General features: G+C 38.2%; 1 protein-coding gene across 3 annotated transcripts; it reads right to left on the bottom strand.

The window, feature by feature from the left end:
- Nucleotides 1-1352: 1352 nt before the first annotated feature.
- Nucleotides 1353-15969, bottom strand: LOC133491804 (prolyl 4-hydroxylase subunit alpha-2-like). 3 transcript variants are annotated; one of them, XM_061803422.1, is made up of 16 exons: nt 15808-15969; nt 12188-12287; nt 11765-11861; nt 10690-10841; nt 9614-9751; nt 9161-9400; nt 8147-8355; nt 7155-7331; nt 6999-7069; nt 6639-6738; nt 5229-5282; nt 4739-4798; nt 4615-4680; nt 3677-3745; nt 2820-2916; nt 1353-2054 (listed from the first exon to the last, which is right to left on the bottom strand). In XM_061803422.1, the coding sequence occupies exons 2-16, from the start codon at nt 12267-12269 to the stop codon at nt 1984-1986; spliced, it is 1683 nt and encodes a 560-aa protein (XP_061659406.1). In that variant the 5' UTR covers nt 12270-12287; nt 15808-15969; the 3' UTR covers nt 1353-1983. The 3 variants fall into 3 exon arrangements, with proteins under 3 accessions (XP_061659406.1, XP_061659405.1, XP_061659404.1); XM_061803421.1 differs by lacking the exon at nt 4615-4680; XM_061803420.1 differs by lacking the exon at nt 4739-4798 and having other exon boundaries at nt 1354-2054; nt 15808-15968.
- Between the last annotated feature and the right edge of the window lie 1000 nt (nt 15970-16969).

Genomic DNA, 16969 nt, shown 5'->3' with positions numbered 1-16969 from the left:
GTGCTGGCTGAGTCGCAAGGGAAGGTTGAGGAGAGCAAATCAAATCAAAACATCTGTTCCGAATGTTGGGAGTAATAAAATCAGGATTTCAAATTCAGGACATTCAAGTCAAGACATTGTCATTATCAAAATGTCAGACTTTGGGTTTTTTTTTTCTTTTTTTGTATATTTAAGTGGGGGACCGCTGATTAAATACAGCATTTTGTCAAGTGCCTTCCAATTTTCCACACCGCTTATCCTCACAAGGGTTGTCTGAGCACCAGAGCCTATACCAGCTAACATTGGGCAAAAGATTGACTACACCCTGACCTGGTCACCAGTCAGTCACAGGCCACATATCGACAATATCGCTGTGCGGGAATCGATCCCAAACTGCCTGCACCCAAGTGAGGGGTGTGTACCACTACACCATCAGTTACCTTCCTTACAATAAAATTTTGAGTTATTCTTTCTTTTGCCGCTGGATACAAACATAATACATTGTACTTTAAAGCAGCAGATTTACTGTAATTCTGTAATACCATTTTACAGAAAAGTACCAACTGAAGAGATGTTTACACATAGATACCATAGTGAGAATGGTGTAAAATAAATACAATGCGCCTTTCTAATGTAAGTCCTGTATAATTTTTTGTTCTCTGTTGAATTACGAGTACACATACAAACTGGAATGCTTACTTGGTCTAATTAAAGTTTTATCTTATTAAAGCACAAGTGATGATTGTGTTGTAAAATGTTTTTTTTTATTATTATTATTATTAAGAAACCTATCTGGAATGGCAAATGTGCACTTTTGACAACCTTACACTTAATATTAGCCAGTGTTGAACTGATTTTCTGGAGTGTTGTGCTGGGGGCATAAATGTACTAAATTGAATTTATTGTACTGCCAAAATATAGACCTATACTGTGCATAAAATAATGATAAGGAACTAACCAGAATTTATTACAATAAATTTAAATAAAAAGACTATTTACCTAAAAAAATGTTTACAAGCTCTATGAGCTGAACCCCTCAAAATACGCCCACGACACTTTTGGGTAGCAACCGTAAGTTTGGGAACCCTGTCAGTATTTGTGTTAGGACATTTATTTGGTTGTCTGTTCCTGCAAGTACAAGCTAATCGAGTAGCAATGCTCAGGCTTGCCTCGTAGTAAAAAGAAAAAAAAAAAAAAGCCCGACTTGCCATTGACCCACCTATAAATTGGACACAGTACACAATCCTCCTAAAAGCATTTCAATTAGACAAGAAATTGGGAAAATTTGGGTACTGTGATGAAAAAAAAACTTATGAAAACATCTGTGGTAACAAAATAAAAGAGGGACGCCACATTTTTAAATAAAAGAACATTTATTGACGTCAATGATTATCATCTGGTCAGGGGGTAAAAAAAAAGCAAGGAATCTGTTGAAATAATTTAAACTGTATAAATAAAGCATCTGGTGGGGAAAAAGAAAACATTGCTGTCAGATTGTTCTGTTCAACTGAAAAAAAATTTAAACATTTGATTTGCATTCGAGCCCTTTATTTTTATTGACGAGATTCTTCATTTCGCGCCCTAATGTGTTATTCGGCTGGCAGTCCTGACGGAAAGCTTGCTAAGTATGTGTTTAGCAATGCGATGCACTTTCACACAATTTCAGCGCTGCAAAAGTAACATGTAACTCAAAAGTAGGGCTCAGAATTACCAATTGGTGATGACAAGGAACTATGATTTGCATGTTTTGGGGATTTTGTGTGTTCTGTATAAAATCATCATTCTTGTGATCCTTGGTGGAGAATGGAGATAGAAATCATGTACAGTATGAACAAATTGAAACATTTAGGAAAACTGTCCAGCCACCTATTACACGTACATTTTCTTGTTAAAATTCTTGATCGCCACTGACAGAATGATCCAAATCACGTACTGTGTGTGGATATCTTTCAGAACTGTATGTCACATGAATGTTTGCAGAATGTATGCATAGCGGGTCAATGTTCAATCCACTTCTGTGAGGCCGCAGGGTCTGAGGAATTCCTGCCCTCGTTCATGGATCCATTTGTTGGACACTGGAAAAACAACAAAAAAAGGATCAAATATGGAGTTCTATAAACTGTACAGTAGGCATCATAACTTCACACAGCCCTACTGAAGTGCCAGGTTTTTGTGAAATTAAAAATGAGACCAACACAAATCATTATCATAATCATCGTAAAATTGTATCTAATGTAATGAGAGGTCCCAAATATCTGATTTGTACTGCTTAGCTTGGGAACCAACTGCAGCGCTATGTAGCTAAAAAGACATTCTGCTGTCCAATAACGGATAAAAAAAAAAAGGACAACTCATGTCCGGCAGGAAAGGAAAAAAAAGGCCAGGTTTAAAATATGTGCTTCAAGAGACACAATTTAGATTTTTTTTTTGTTTGCTTTCAAGACTCACAATTTGTTTGTCAGTCATTTTGTAAATAAAAAGCAGGGATTGTGGGAGCTTAGTTTGAACATGGATTTTTCATACAGCATCATGGCAATATGTTGGTTTAAAAAGGGTAAAGAGATTATGGCCTTAAAACAGTCTGAGTTCCGCCGATTATCCTGTGCAAAACACCCTAAAGAAGTAAATGTTCTTGGCTGGAGGAACTATGGAGTAATGTTACCAAATGTCTCCGTAGTGACCAAACTTGGACATGGGAAAAAAAGTGAATGAGTCATTCACGCACATGCTGATGGCAGGGATCCTTCAGTAACTTTCCATTGACTCACCCGAACATTTTTTTGTCATTGTAAATCTTAAGTATGTTCATAGCATAACGTAAGAAAAACTTTGTACTTTACCCCATTTACTTCCTACTAAAACAGGACAGGCTGCATGTCTGGTCCTGTAGTCTCCTTCTCCACTTTTGAAAAGGTTATACCAGAACACAGCCGTCCCCTGTAATCAATCAGACCAATGAAAAACAGTAGTCGGAACATTCGGTGTGCTTAAAACCGAAATAAGATCTGACAAGGATCACACATTTAAACACGAGCGGGTAGGAATTGAGAATTAATGCACTTCAGCCAGTCATAGCCTGCAATTGTATTTATTTTTGTCAAACCGAGAGAGCATAAAACTTCTGCAAATGAAATGAGACAATTGGGAAAAGGTCCAAATGTGCTGTGACTAAGCACTATAAACTCTGCCTAGTATCAAACAAGCATAGGTACTCTTTTGTAAATGACATGTGACCCGGAAAAAGAATTGGACCATGTCTCTTTTTTTCCTACTTCCTACCTAAATGTTACTGTACTTCTGAATTTCAAAATAAGTTATGATTAACTTCTGTTGTTTTTTGGAGTTTATAACATTGCTACTGGTACAAAAATGTGGAATATTTCTCAGATGTTTTTTTTAAAATAATAATATATTGTACAGCCAAAATGACTACTGGATAAATAATTAGGTTATACTTGGAATATTTCATGAATAATTCATGAAGAATATTGACATAATACTCCGGTGGTTACTTTTTATGAATAAACGAATCTGTTTTAAGTGACCTAAACATTATTACCATTTATTACCAATGCATTACATTTATTTAGATAGTCCTTGTAAAATACTGTGAAATTGTTGTTGTTGTTATTGTTCCCCAACTTCATACACACTTGAAGACGCCCTGAAAAAAATCTAATAGAATTGTATTGATTACCTTTTTGGGCTGGATTACAGCCCCAAAGTCAGGGAAGACTGTGGCGCCTCCTGCCTCAACGTCACTCATCTGGGCGAAAAAGAACAAAATATAAATCAATTGAACACATGATTAAAAACAAATAACTACTTGTGAGATAGGTGTCGATCAAGTAAACAATAATAATTTTCAATGTAACTCTGAACACTAGCTACAGCGGAAATTAAATCCTTACACACACCTCTTTGAATGGCAGGTTTTTGTGATGTAAAAATAAATAATTTCTAAACATTTTCCACCATGAATGTGAACTATAACCTGCACAACTCAATTGGAAAAGACATTTGTGCGCACTTAATTAATAACAAACAACTGCGATAATGTAGTTGCGCAACACACTCCTTATAATTGGTAATCAGTAATCACATTGAATAAAAGTAAATATCAAGTATTGTTGTCTAATTTTGTGGGAGCCACATTTTTCCTGAGACAGTTATTATTATAATAAGTGCAAATCTTCCTCCAAATCTTTTATGCTTCTTGCTAAAAAAAAAAAAAAAAAAAAAAAGACAATTTTGTCATTGTGATGATATACTATAAAAAAATATACAAGAACCAAGTCATCATGTAATATTGTATCGCTAAGTAATAGCCCGATAAGGGCGTGCATGTTAATGGGCGCCGGGATTGCCAACAAACTCTTTACAATAAGTACGGGAAGTGATTGACGGGATGACATACAGTACTTCTTGAAAATTTGACATTTCTTTGGAGGTGCATCCTGCATTTTTCATTGATTAGTTGGTAGTTCTTTGCTATGTCAATTAGTCAATCATTTCAAGTCCAAGATTGAAGCAGAGTTCAGGGCCGGGCCCACAGAGACCAAGACAGACGGCGCATATGGCGACAACTGCCGCAATTTCCCCCTCAATCAGTGGCGACTAGATGCACGTACTTACATAGTTCAAAAAAGTGGCCACACGATTTCCAGTGCCTAATCTTTTGAAAGCATCTGGCTCATCTTTCTATAAAGATAAAATTCAAGGGTAAAATACACAATGAAGACAGTTCACCCGTACTTACGTAATTTAGGAAGGTGGCAAGCCTATTTCCATCGACCTTGAGGTTACCGTCAAAAGGACGCTGCAACAGATGTTTATAATTTAAACTTATCACCAAGACTTAGAGCAGGAGCCCGCCGCAATGGGCAGTGACTGCGCTGAAATGCCATTAGTCTTAAAACAAAGTTCATCACTGTTTCCAAGCAACAATTGCTTTCATTTGCAGAAATGCATGTAATGCATGCCACATTGTCTAATTCAGAAAAGGTCCTACACTAAATAAAGCATGAGGTGGTGCTGACATGACCAGTTGTGATTTATACAAAAATCCTGCTTCATCGTGGAGCAAAAGTTCAAACATTTGGGCAAAGGACATACAGCCAGATCACAAGCACGTATGCACACCAGATTCAACACACACAATGCAAAGAGCAAACGTTTACTCATAGTGTTCAGTTTCAACACACACACACCCTATTACGCACACAGACGGACCATTCACATTAACTCACCCTGGAAAAGTCAAAATGTGGCTCATACTGTCCTCCAACGCCATAGTTAGCCACCTAGTGAACCATCAAAAGAGATAACTTGGACATTAAAACAAAGAAAACATGTGCAGTGAATCCCTGCATATTCCCGATTCAGCATTTGTGGATTTGCAGATTTTGATGGGAAAACCCTCCTCCATTTTTGTATGTATATTTGCTGTTTTTGTTCACGCCAAAGCAATTAGATCATCTATTTAATGGTTTCATTCATTGATCGTGTTATTTTCATCTGCATTCAAGATCTTTTTCGTTGTCTTGGAATTCACACCGTCCTCAACTAAAAATGAAAGCGGAATTATGTTTATAATCCTTTAACGATACAGCCACTAACAGTTTATGTAGTCTAATTGCTGTAGCAATTTGTCTGTATTCTCTGACATTTGCTATTGTGTGCAAATGCCAAAAGGTGAGTTTAATGACATAATCACAATTGTGTTAAGTGCAGCCATAGAAATTTGCCTCTGTGCTTTGCACGTCAGTTTGTGCTAGCATATTATTTTTTTATTATGCTAGCTAATACAATTGATGATCCTCAAGTAAAGGTTCAGTTCTTCTGAAGAACTACCACAGTCGCTAGTTCATAATTGTGTCTATGTTGATACTTGATGATTCTTTCCATTTTAGGTGCTTTGCCTACATCTTGTGATATTTATACACGATTATAAACCCTTTTGGAGGATGCCATTTATTTGGATCTTCTTGTTAGGGAACGGTTTATAGGCCCCACTCCCTCCCCACCTTTGTAATGGCTAAGAATCCCTGTATCTGCTTCCCATCGTAATACCAGTTTCAAATTCCATACTAACGCCTCCTTTGAGACCAATGATAATTGTGAGGAATACAAATAAGATTAAAACAAAAAACAATCATTGCATTAAATAATCAATTGGTGTCATTTGGTTAATTTGTTCATTTGCTTAAATCATACAGTTAGCTGAATTATTAATAACTGAATTTCTAATGTTGTATTTATAAGAATACACACAATGTTCTTAGTATTCATGCAGTTATAACTGTCCACACCAGTAATCTCGTAAAGCGACTATGATCAAAAGGCAACTTTATGTTGAACATTCTCGCCAAACTTCAAAAGAATACAATAAAATTCTGCATACTGCTTTGAAAACACGATTATATATATATATAATATAATCTATAATATATATCTAAATTCTACAGCTATAGTTTTACATATAACTGTGTCATCAATATTTCATAAAATTCCAAAATAATAATAATAAAAAACTACCAAATTACCTTAAGAAGAGGTTGTCGTTGATGGCTTTGTGTGAAGCGCTTTAAAATTCTTCCATTGTGTATGTGTTATGAATATGTACCATCATAGAGAATTTTCACATGCTTAAACATTACCTGTAGTAACTCTGCGGTGTCTACAGTTAGGCCTGTGATGTCCTGTATTCTCTGATTGACTTTGCCAATGACCGGGCCATCTTCTTCTTCTAACCATGCACTGATGAAATGTAAACATAGTGTATTTAGTGATGTTAAAGCACTGTCTGCAAGTTCAACCTCTTCAAACAGTTTTTGACCTCGGATGGTTTATGTTAATGTTTGCACCTGATTGAAGCCTAAAGGAAATGAGCTCCATGAGCCGTTCTTAATTTCATTTTTGACACACAAGGTGGCAGTAAAGAGCAAATAGGGTTATCAGAGAGAGGTAAGAGGCACAGTTTGCCCTCATCTCTTACAGTCATACATATGTTCAATCACCTTTTTGATACTCTGTAGTGAGCTGTGGTCAAAACTCCTGTTTTGGGGTCTCTGACGGTAGCTCTGGCAAGCTGAAAGAAAAAAAAAGCACATAATTCAGTTAATTTTTCTGGACTTGGGGAGTGGTTAATGTCAATATAGTTTCCAATGTCTCACCCTAGGTTTGGCCAACTCTTTAATCTTTTCAATCTCATAATCAGACAGGGCTTCCATGTAGCGCACGATGTGCGGACTATCCCACTCATCTTCCTCTTTCATGGGCTTCAGCAGAAGACGAGGATTTCTGCTTCCATCTTGGTAGCGGCAGAACAAACGGCTGCGCCTTGCTTCGGTCTGAGGAAGTCATCATCAAACGATAGCAATGAATACATGTGGTGAGTACACCCCCCGACCCCCACCCCCAGTGAATAGCAGTGTGTATTATTGTTGATACTAGCCAAATATATGTTTAAATGTGCAGATTTACAATGTTACCTCATTTGCAAAGACATTTAACAAATTGAACAACTCTACTGGGTGGATTATGAATTAATTTAAAGCACCACGATAGATGTGCAAAATAGATTTTTTTTTTCCAGATTAAAATTGTATGTATTATTTATTACCTTGAGTGGGATTCTGGCTCAGGATTGGGATTTTATTTTTTTAAAGCTCAGGATCAAACTGATTTTTTTTAACACCCGGGATTTGGCAGTCTTTTTTTAAGCGCGAGGTTGGGAAGGAGTGCAATTTTTTGTTTTGTTTTTTTTTTTCAAACACACACTTGGGACTTGGGAGTGGGGGTGTTTTTAACCTCTATGGGAGTCAACATCCACTCCTGTGTCATCCTCTAATGTCTGTCTATCAGGGGCATTTATCAAGTACTCGTTGTGACCGAAATTAATTGGGGCATGGGATCCGTACATTAGTGAACACTATTTAAAGAAGAAAAAAATGGATTCAAGAAAACATTCTTCAAGGAGACCACATAGTGTACTATGGCGTTGAGATTTGTTTGGACAATTTAAGGGCATTAACTTTAAAAACATTCTCTAATATTTTATTAGTTTACCATTAAAATCTTCTTTTCTGCTGAAAAATTACAAATCCCCTCATAAAAAGACTGATAAAGAATGTTGCACGTATTTTTTTTTCTCAACCCATCTCACCATTCTGGCACCCTCCCCTCTGCATAGGGCCTCATAGATGTCTCTCTCTGGCAGGTGGTCTTTGGGTCTGACATAGGTTCCCAGCTGGATGGGCTCCTCTGAAGCAGGTACATCGGTCTGCTCCTCCTCTTCCCGCTCCTCTTTCTGCTCCTTGAGGAGCAACTTCTCAAAATACCGCAGGTTTCCTCCTGCCCTCTCGTGGCTCGGCTCTGTATGCACAACATAATTGAACTTGTGAATGGGCTCTGAACACTATTGGAGTGCTGTGTGAAAGTTATCCAATTTCACCTACTTGGTAGAAAAATTATTCTTTATTTTCGACAGTGTGTATCTTATCGGGGAGCACAGTTGGGCAACTGGTTAGAGAGTTGGCCTCACAGTTCTGAGGATCAGGGTTCAAATCCCGACATTGCGCGGAGCTTTCACGTTCTCCCCGGGCCTGTGTGGGTTTTCTCCGCGCACTCCTGTTTCTTCCCACATCCCAAAAACATATACTAATTGGAAACTCTAACTTGTCGTTAGGTGTGATTGTGAGTGTGGATGTTGTCTGTCTCTAAGTGTCCAGTGACTGTCTGGCAACCAGTTCAGGGTGTACCCTGTTTTCCTCCCTGAAGATAGCTGGGACGGGCGCTAGCACTTCCGCGACCCTCATGAGGATAAGCGGCTAAGAAAATGGATTGATGGATGAAAGTTATGAATGAAGTCCGTCATTTAGTTTAAAAAATATATACAGCATTTTGTCTCGAAATGTTTCAGTTGTCACCGCAGGCCTTGACAATAACATAACTTAACACTTTAAAACCAAGAGCTTATTTTAGAATGGGCCACACCCTGTGGTATTGGGCTGCCCAAAATGTAATTTTAGTGGAAGTAAAGGGACTGCCCCATACTCAGAAAGACAAGCACTAAACACAACACCCTTCATTAAAATATATTTTCTAATGCTAGGGTGGACGAGTGTACTGTATAATACTTTACATTCTGAATTGTTAATGCCATTCTTTTATATCTTACCTATGGCCACCAGCCGGCGCGTCAGCTCGATAGCACGAGGCAAATCTCCCATTTGGTAAACAGAATAACTGAGGTAGTCCAAAATGGCTGCCTTGGAAACCACAGCTTCCTCGCCCGCGTCCAGCTGCTTCAAGGACTGCTGCATCCACAGCACCGCGTGGTAATAGTCTCCGTCATTGTAAGCCGTCTTTCCCATGTCAAAGCAATCGTCCACGGTCAGCATGGCATTTGAGTGCATACCTGGGGTGACATTTACATAGATTTGAAATCGATTTTTATGAGAACGACGTGTTTCCTTTTAAGCACCTAACTTTAAAACTTTATGCAGCGCTCTCGACTTCAACATCTCCACTTTGTAATATTGGTGGTCTTTACCTTTACTGATTCATTACAGCTGCAGCTATTGAACAAAATATAGATATATATTTTCTTTACTCCAAAACCATTGATTACCCGGAAGCCTCCCTTTAGAAAAATCCTCTGAATCAAGATGGTAAGTGTCCTGGAGACGCATCAGTGCCTTGGCTGCACCCGTCTCATCTTCTGCATCAGGAAAGTACTGTCTGTGCACAGTCATGTTGGAAATGAACCCTGGACAAAGCAGGGAGAAAACCTGTTGAGTCCTGCACTGGAGTAAGGTAGATTGAATTACATTTACTGAGTCACACAATGTCTATGTCATCATAACAAACACTATAACCGCCAATAAGAATTGATTTCATTCAATAGAATGGCAACTAAAAATGAAGGCCGCTGAGGTTGTAGATTTGGAGTATGACCAACAAATCTGTGTTATGGCAAAGAGAAATTGTGTTGATGACAATAACATCTCTGTTTAACTGAAACTGATTATTTTGAAAAAAAAAATGTGAAAATCAGAACATTATCAGAGCTGGACCAGTGCCGTACAACACAATGTGTTTGACTATATAGTTCTTTCCTGGATGAATGTCATCAACTATTGCACCACAGGAGTACACTGTACTGGATATGCAAAAATCCTATTAATCTTTTTGAAGATATTGGAGATCTTGTAAAATGCAAACAAGTGTCCCATTTGTCTTCTCCTTACAGTTTTTTTAACTTACACTTTTTCTGTCCTCCTTTGAAAGAGAGGCCAAATGTTGAGATTTAAACACAAAATACACACTTCCCCTTTGTTATTTTGTCTCACACGGATACAGAGGACACACAAACATGGGCAAACTGTCAGATGAATAACAGCAGCAGCTGCAGCTGACGCATTCCAGCTTTAGTTCCTTTCTCTAATCATCTGGGGACCAGAAATTGTTATCATTGAGCTTCCAATTCACTAAGTGCGTAATATATTCATACTGCATATGTTGGGAGAAAAAGTGATCCATCCATCCATTTTCTTAGCCGCTTATGAACAAAGGAAAAACATGCTGGGGTTCAAAGTAACCCTGGCAAAAAATACTGTGTCACTTTTGAGAACAAACAAGGAAATGTTGACAAACAATTTGCTCTTTTATCTTCAATAATATGCAATTTCACATTTATTTTCCTACCGTCTGAAGGGTTCTGAAGCACAAGGTTCTCCAGCTGAGACCACTCGGTGTTGAGTCTCTTCATGAGCTTGTAGGCATTCACCGGGTGAGCCAAGTAGCCTTCTGGGTCAGATGTGGATACTCGGGTCAGGTCATCCAACTTTCTGGCCCAGCTTAAACCAGAGTAAAATGAAATTACTATCAAAGATGCTTTGATCATGTATACATAAGATTACAGGCGGATGGTATGCGGCAATGAGCAGCCAGGTCTTTGTAAGTATAACAATAAACTTTGAAAAACTTAGAACAGTGTAAAAATATATGTTTTACCAACAGCTGCACAATATTAGTTTATTTAATCAAATTCAGCTACCACAAATGTGAATTTTCGCCTTTGTCAGATGAATAAAATAATTGAGATATTGTGCCAGTAAGTTAAAAATGACTCTGGCAATTTTGATCAGGCTAACAATTGATTTGCATAACATTTAAGAACTGTTTTACAACATTAAACTTCTACATGCAGTACACTTCAATTGAATAATGATATAAATGCAATTCATTTTCCTGTAGTCAAACCCAGCTTCAGCATCTCTTCCTGCATCAATACTATTTAAAAAAAAAAAACGAAAAAAAACATCCTCGCTGTCATTAATTTTATCCAAGGTGTTTCGAAATCTTGGGAGTATCGTGCATACCCTCCTCCTCCGTGCCCCAGCCCGCCCTCCCTCTCCTTTCACAAACGTGGCATTTGAACAAGGGTGTGTTGACATTTTGAGATCGACTGTAGTCTCCCTTCACATCTTTGAGTAAAAGTTGTTTTATTCCTTTACGTTGATTTTGCTTTGCATACTCCTTTTTTCTTTTTAATCATAACTTTGGAAATGGGTGGCTTTGATTTGCCCTATGGAGCTATCCTCAAAAATGTCTATGCACTTGCCTGATTTTAGCAATACGTCTTGTTTTTACAGCACAAACGCGGCCGCTATAAAGACCTGCATTCCAACTGTCGCCACCATGCCCTGACCTGCCGCTGCCAACTCATCATCATCATTTTGTTTGCTTTACAAGGATATTAATGAATTGGGCACTATACCTTTTGACTTCAGCCAACTTCGACTCCTCTGCTTTAATGTACTCTCTGAGGGAATGGACCAGCTCTTTTTCTGTGTACAGGAGGTCCGTCATCTGGCCTGCAGGCATAGAGAAAGCACATCTTTCCAGCTTGGTTGTGTCTCACAACAAAGTCCAGCAAGTGACCAAAAGCTTTTTGAGGCTTGTATGTGGTGTGGCATGCTTCATAAACAACTGCAGGCTTCTATTCATTGTGCAGAATACTTATCCTGGGACAGAGAAGTCGACAATTCCAAGGGATAGTTCAACCATGATAAATTCACTGCCAGGAAAAGGAATAACAACCTGCTTTGCTTTCTGATTGTAAGCATATCATAGGACGTGACTGACCAAGAACGATAGATGTTTCCTAGTCTGAGTGTCACTGTGTGATCTTTGAACCCACCTATAGAGGTGAAAATCTCTGCTTGCGCGATCCAGCAGCAGTATAGCAGAACCCAGGAGACAACACACAGGGGCACCCTCATTTTCTCTCATTCAATAACCTACCAAGAAAACAATAGTGGAATAGTTATAACTGAAGAAGACTGCAACTTGCACATCTGTAATTGAATGTCTCTTGTTCTTTGTTTGTTCTATGTTCTGAATGTCCGAACAGGGTGGCACCGACCACCGGAGACAAATTCCTTGTGTGTTGTTACACACTTGGCCAGTAAAACTGATTCTGATATACACACACACACACACACACATATATATATATATATATATATATATACACACACACACACACACACATATTTACATGTTGAAAAATGCATGTGTAAAAAAGCATTTCTGAGTTTTATACGTGTGTTATTGTATATTTTCTATCCTGTTTGATGTGCTGTAATTTTCAGCTGTAATGAGAAGAAATACAAAGCTTTTCAATGTTTCTGCAACAATGATTTACAAAGCATTTTCTATTTATAACAGGTCGTCAGAAGCCATATTTAAAAATAAAAAAGAAATTTGTTTAAATTCTTTCATATTATGTTACTGAAACTTCAAGTAAAATGGGCTTTCATTTGAACTCAATCAAACTAGATTCGTATGCTACCATCAAAACTGACTGAAAAGAACTCGGGCTCACATATAGCTGCTGTTTTAGCTCTTGTGAATATTGAGCTGATTCCAAAAAACTTGCCATGTGTATTCCAAAAAGATTACGCATTGGTTATTCATGCATTGTGCTTTGTGGCTGGTTTGCTTGAGTATACACAGTGCACTGACTTGCCTGGGCAATAAAAGCAGAACAGCACTAGTCCTGCTCAGACACAAGAACACTTTTTAAATTACTATGTACTATTTATAGGACCCAAAAGAGTAGTAGCTCTCACTAGTTGATGAGATTTCATCAGGTTATCCTAAACTAAGTGTGGTCTTTTTGTTCCTTTTTTCAGAAGTCCTTTTTCAGTTTGCTTCGTGAATGTCACCCAAAAAGTCGGACAGCTTTCTTTTTACGTGCGTAGTTTTCCCTTCTCAAACACGAGACCAAATGGCATTCCAAAAGAGTTCTGCTGTCTAGAACCATAATCCTAATATTGCTTTTATGACAGATGTAAGAACAGAGCGGGATAAAAGAAGCTATGGGAGGAGATGTACAGTCATTTGTGTTCTCACCTTTGCCTTAGTTTGAGAATTGTCACCTTTGTTTTAGTCAGTTTTAGAAACAGAAACGGTTCATCGAAACACAATTTTTTTTTGGTCTTGATAGGTTGGAATTAAAACATGAAACTGGACTCCGTGAACCCAATCTGGATGAAATATGTGTTTTGGGAGGGGGGAGTACATTTTTTCAGAGGATCTTGTTTAATTCAGCTGGGGGAAAAAAAGCGATGAGATAAGCTGAGTTAAGTAAAACATCATGTCACTGTTACATGACCCTATTTGAAAGTTTGCCTGAATCATGCAAAAAAAAAAAAGAAAAATGAATGAAATGTACTTTAGTAAAAGCAGACTTTCCCCAAATTGTTTTTGCTTTTTGTACCAGGGGTTGTGAGTTCGTATCCCACTGGGGCCTCCACTCCCTGAGAAGGGTTGCGTCAGGAAGGGGCATCCGGCGTAAAAATTGTGCCAAACATATATGTGCGTTCATTTGAGATGACACGCTGTGGCGACCCCGAAAGGGACAAGCCGAAAGAAACACATAGCGGTATTTATCAGAAACCACAGTCCAAAGCCGAGAACTATTAGTTCTGCTGTTCTCTAAACAAATTACTATCGGAAATCATAATGTAAAGACAGCTTAATTGTTCCATAATCATATATTGTAAATTAACTCAAGTATTACTACTTGTTATGCAAGTGTAAAGATGACTGCATAATAAAACCAAAATAAAGCGAAACCATACTGCCTCTGTACTGCAAGTCAACTAAAATAACCTCCAGCTCATTTGTGAGCCTGATGAAGATCAGAGGTGTAAAAAATGGCAGCAACAGCAGTCGCAATTTTTGATTTTACATTCGGTGCTTATACATTGGCGGCAAGGTGAGGCATCTGTAGAGCATTGGCCTCACAGTTCTGAGGACTGGGGTTCATATCCCAGCCCCGCCTGTGTGGAGTTTGCATGTTCTCTCTGTGCCAACGTGGGTTTTCTCCGGGCACTCCAGTTTCTTCCCACATCCCCAAAACATAGTACGACTGTTGTCGGTCTCCATGTGCCCTGCGATTGGGCGGCAACCAGTTCAGGGTGTACCCTGACTCCAACCTGATGACAGCTGGGATTGGCTCTAGCACTTCCTTGACCCTTGTGAGGATTAGCGTGTGAGAAAATGGACAGATTTTTTTATGCTAGTTTGTGTTTGATAAAATTAGTGTTTGTAATTGATATATAAATCAGTGTAGTGTTATTATTTTGCAGAGCGGCCAAACCAGTTTCTTTGTCGTAGTAACTTGTATTTCAAGTTAGGAATAGACATGACACACAAGTGAAATATTTTAGATTCTTATTGAGCTGAAGCCTCATGAGATTTGTAGACACCTTGGGTAATGACATTTTGCATTTTAAGTTTTGTCTCTGAGGCATATTTTTCCAGAAAACCTTGGTTGAAACTCCAAACTAGAATGAACTCAAATGAACACCTGGGGAAGGGGGGCGGGGAGGATTTCACACCTGGGGGCGGTGAGGATTTCACAGCATACATGCTGTGTGTGTGTGTATATATATATATATTATATATATATATATATATATATAAAACATCTTTACATTCGACAATATACTAAAGCAGGATACACAAGATGACCTTTTGGTGACCCCGGTGTTTACCTTAGCACATGCATACATTTGTTATCAGGACAGTTATACATGTAGAGATGAAAATGTACTGCCGTAAACTTTACAGACCCCCTAAAAAAACACAGTCTTGGACTTTATTTACTCATTTATTTATTTAATTACATTTAATATAATTATAATTAAGTACAATATATACTGCATATACTTCATGTTATTTCTAATCAGACGTGTTCGAAACATTTAAGTAATCTTTTTTTTTTTTTTAAGTTTTATTTTTTAAAAAATACCCTTCCCTCTGTGACGTCACCACATCGTAGTTACTACCGAGTCCCAACGCGGCAGCTTGTTTGGATCGCGTGAGGAAAAAATAATAATAAGGATGGAGGGGCGGGGGCGGGGGGGTTATATTTAGTGACTGTAGCAGAATTTCTGCCCTCAAAAAGTGTTCATGTTGCAAGATAAACGTCTTGTAACATTGACAAAACTCGCTTTGAAGTCGTTTAACTTTGTCCTTTGCGATGTAAAACATGACTATGAGCACACCAGCGTACGAACCAAGCCAACATTGTGTAAACCAATACGCAGGTGTATCACACAAGTCCACGTTATTCTAGATTCTTGCTGCGACATGTCACGAACTCCTGTTTCGAGGCTCGAAAACCCCCGAGTTGGACCCCGTAATAGGAAACCGTGCCAGCATGTTCGCAGTGAAAATGAGACGAAACACAGAAATTCAAGAACAGCTAACTGGGACATTTGGTGATTTTAAACCGGATGGTCTTACCGTTCGTCTCCAGAGGTTCCAAAATGAGCGTCGCGCTGTGAAACGTGTTTAGTTAGCACCCCGGGGTGAAGAGGACTGCGAGGGAAGGGGGTGCCAGAATGTGTCGCTGCCACGTACAGATTCAGAACCTCCTGGAACTGGCAGATACCGTAATTCACGTAAGAGTTGCGAAACAATCTCGGGCTTTTTTAGTGCGAATTTTCTGGGTAGTTATGAATGTGAATTTGAATGTTTTTATGTATTTTTTTTGTTTGTTTGTTTTTGTTCATACGCGCCCCGCGACTGGCAGGAGACTCTTAAAGTGTAACCTAAACTGTCATTAGGGTCACGAGTAAGCTGTCTTCTGAGTTGAATAAATACAAGCACTGTATATTTGTAGATTTCTATGTTCATGTCAATCAAAGTGGATATCGTTAAAAATTGATAAAATAAAGTTATGATCAAACCAGGCATTAATTACGATTATAGCACCTACAATGGGGCCCTTCAGATTGCCATGTGTGAGCGATTGCATATTACAAATCTGGTCATTTGTGCCCTGTAGAGGTGCTAATCATATCAGACATTATTTTAATGAATAATAATTTAAAAACAAGTTTTGTATCACAAAATCACGTGGACTTCGGTTCAGTCCATTATAATATTTACGGTAGTCCAGTACATGCAGTCGGTCACGTTTACAGTGTGTATATGATATGTTTCCACGACTTCTTTGGATGGATTCAATGCTACATTTTACATGACCGCAATTATAACCATCGCTTTCTTTTTTTGGGCTCCCTTCCTTTCTTTGTCTTTGCTTTTTTTTTGCCTTCACGCTGGTAATGTTTTCAGTGTGAATGTGCAAGTGAGATCAAGTGAGGGAAGAATGATATACAATATATAAGTGTATGGAAATGTTTGCTTTTGTCACTCATATACCATACACTATAAATATATCTTAAACAAAATACACACACACACAAACATATTCAGTGCATATAACTTGTAAATTAAGAGACCACAGCAAATTGATTAGTTTCTCTGATGCTATCTTGGTATTTATTGTGTATGGTATATGTTTAACGAAAGAAAACATTTTCCGGCGAGTTTTGCTAAACAACATAACTGCCAAATTGCAATTACAAACATTGTCATTTGAGCGCATATTCCTCAAAAATGA

Source organism: Syngnathoides biaculeatus, chromosome 18, assembly GCF_019802595.1.
Source record: "Syngnathoides biaculeatus isolate LvHL_M chromosome 18, ASM1980259v1, whole genome shotgun sequence".
In the NCBI taxonomy this organism is placed as follows: domain Eukaryota; kingdom Metazoa; phylum Chordata; class Actinopteri; order Syngnathiformes; family Syngnathidae; genus Syngnathoides; species Syngnathoides biaculeatus.
The sequence above is the reverse complement of the archived record's forward strand: the minus strand, read 5'-3'. Positions and strand labels throughout refer to the sequence as shown.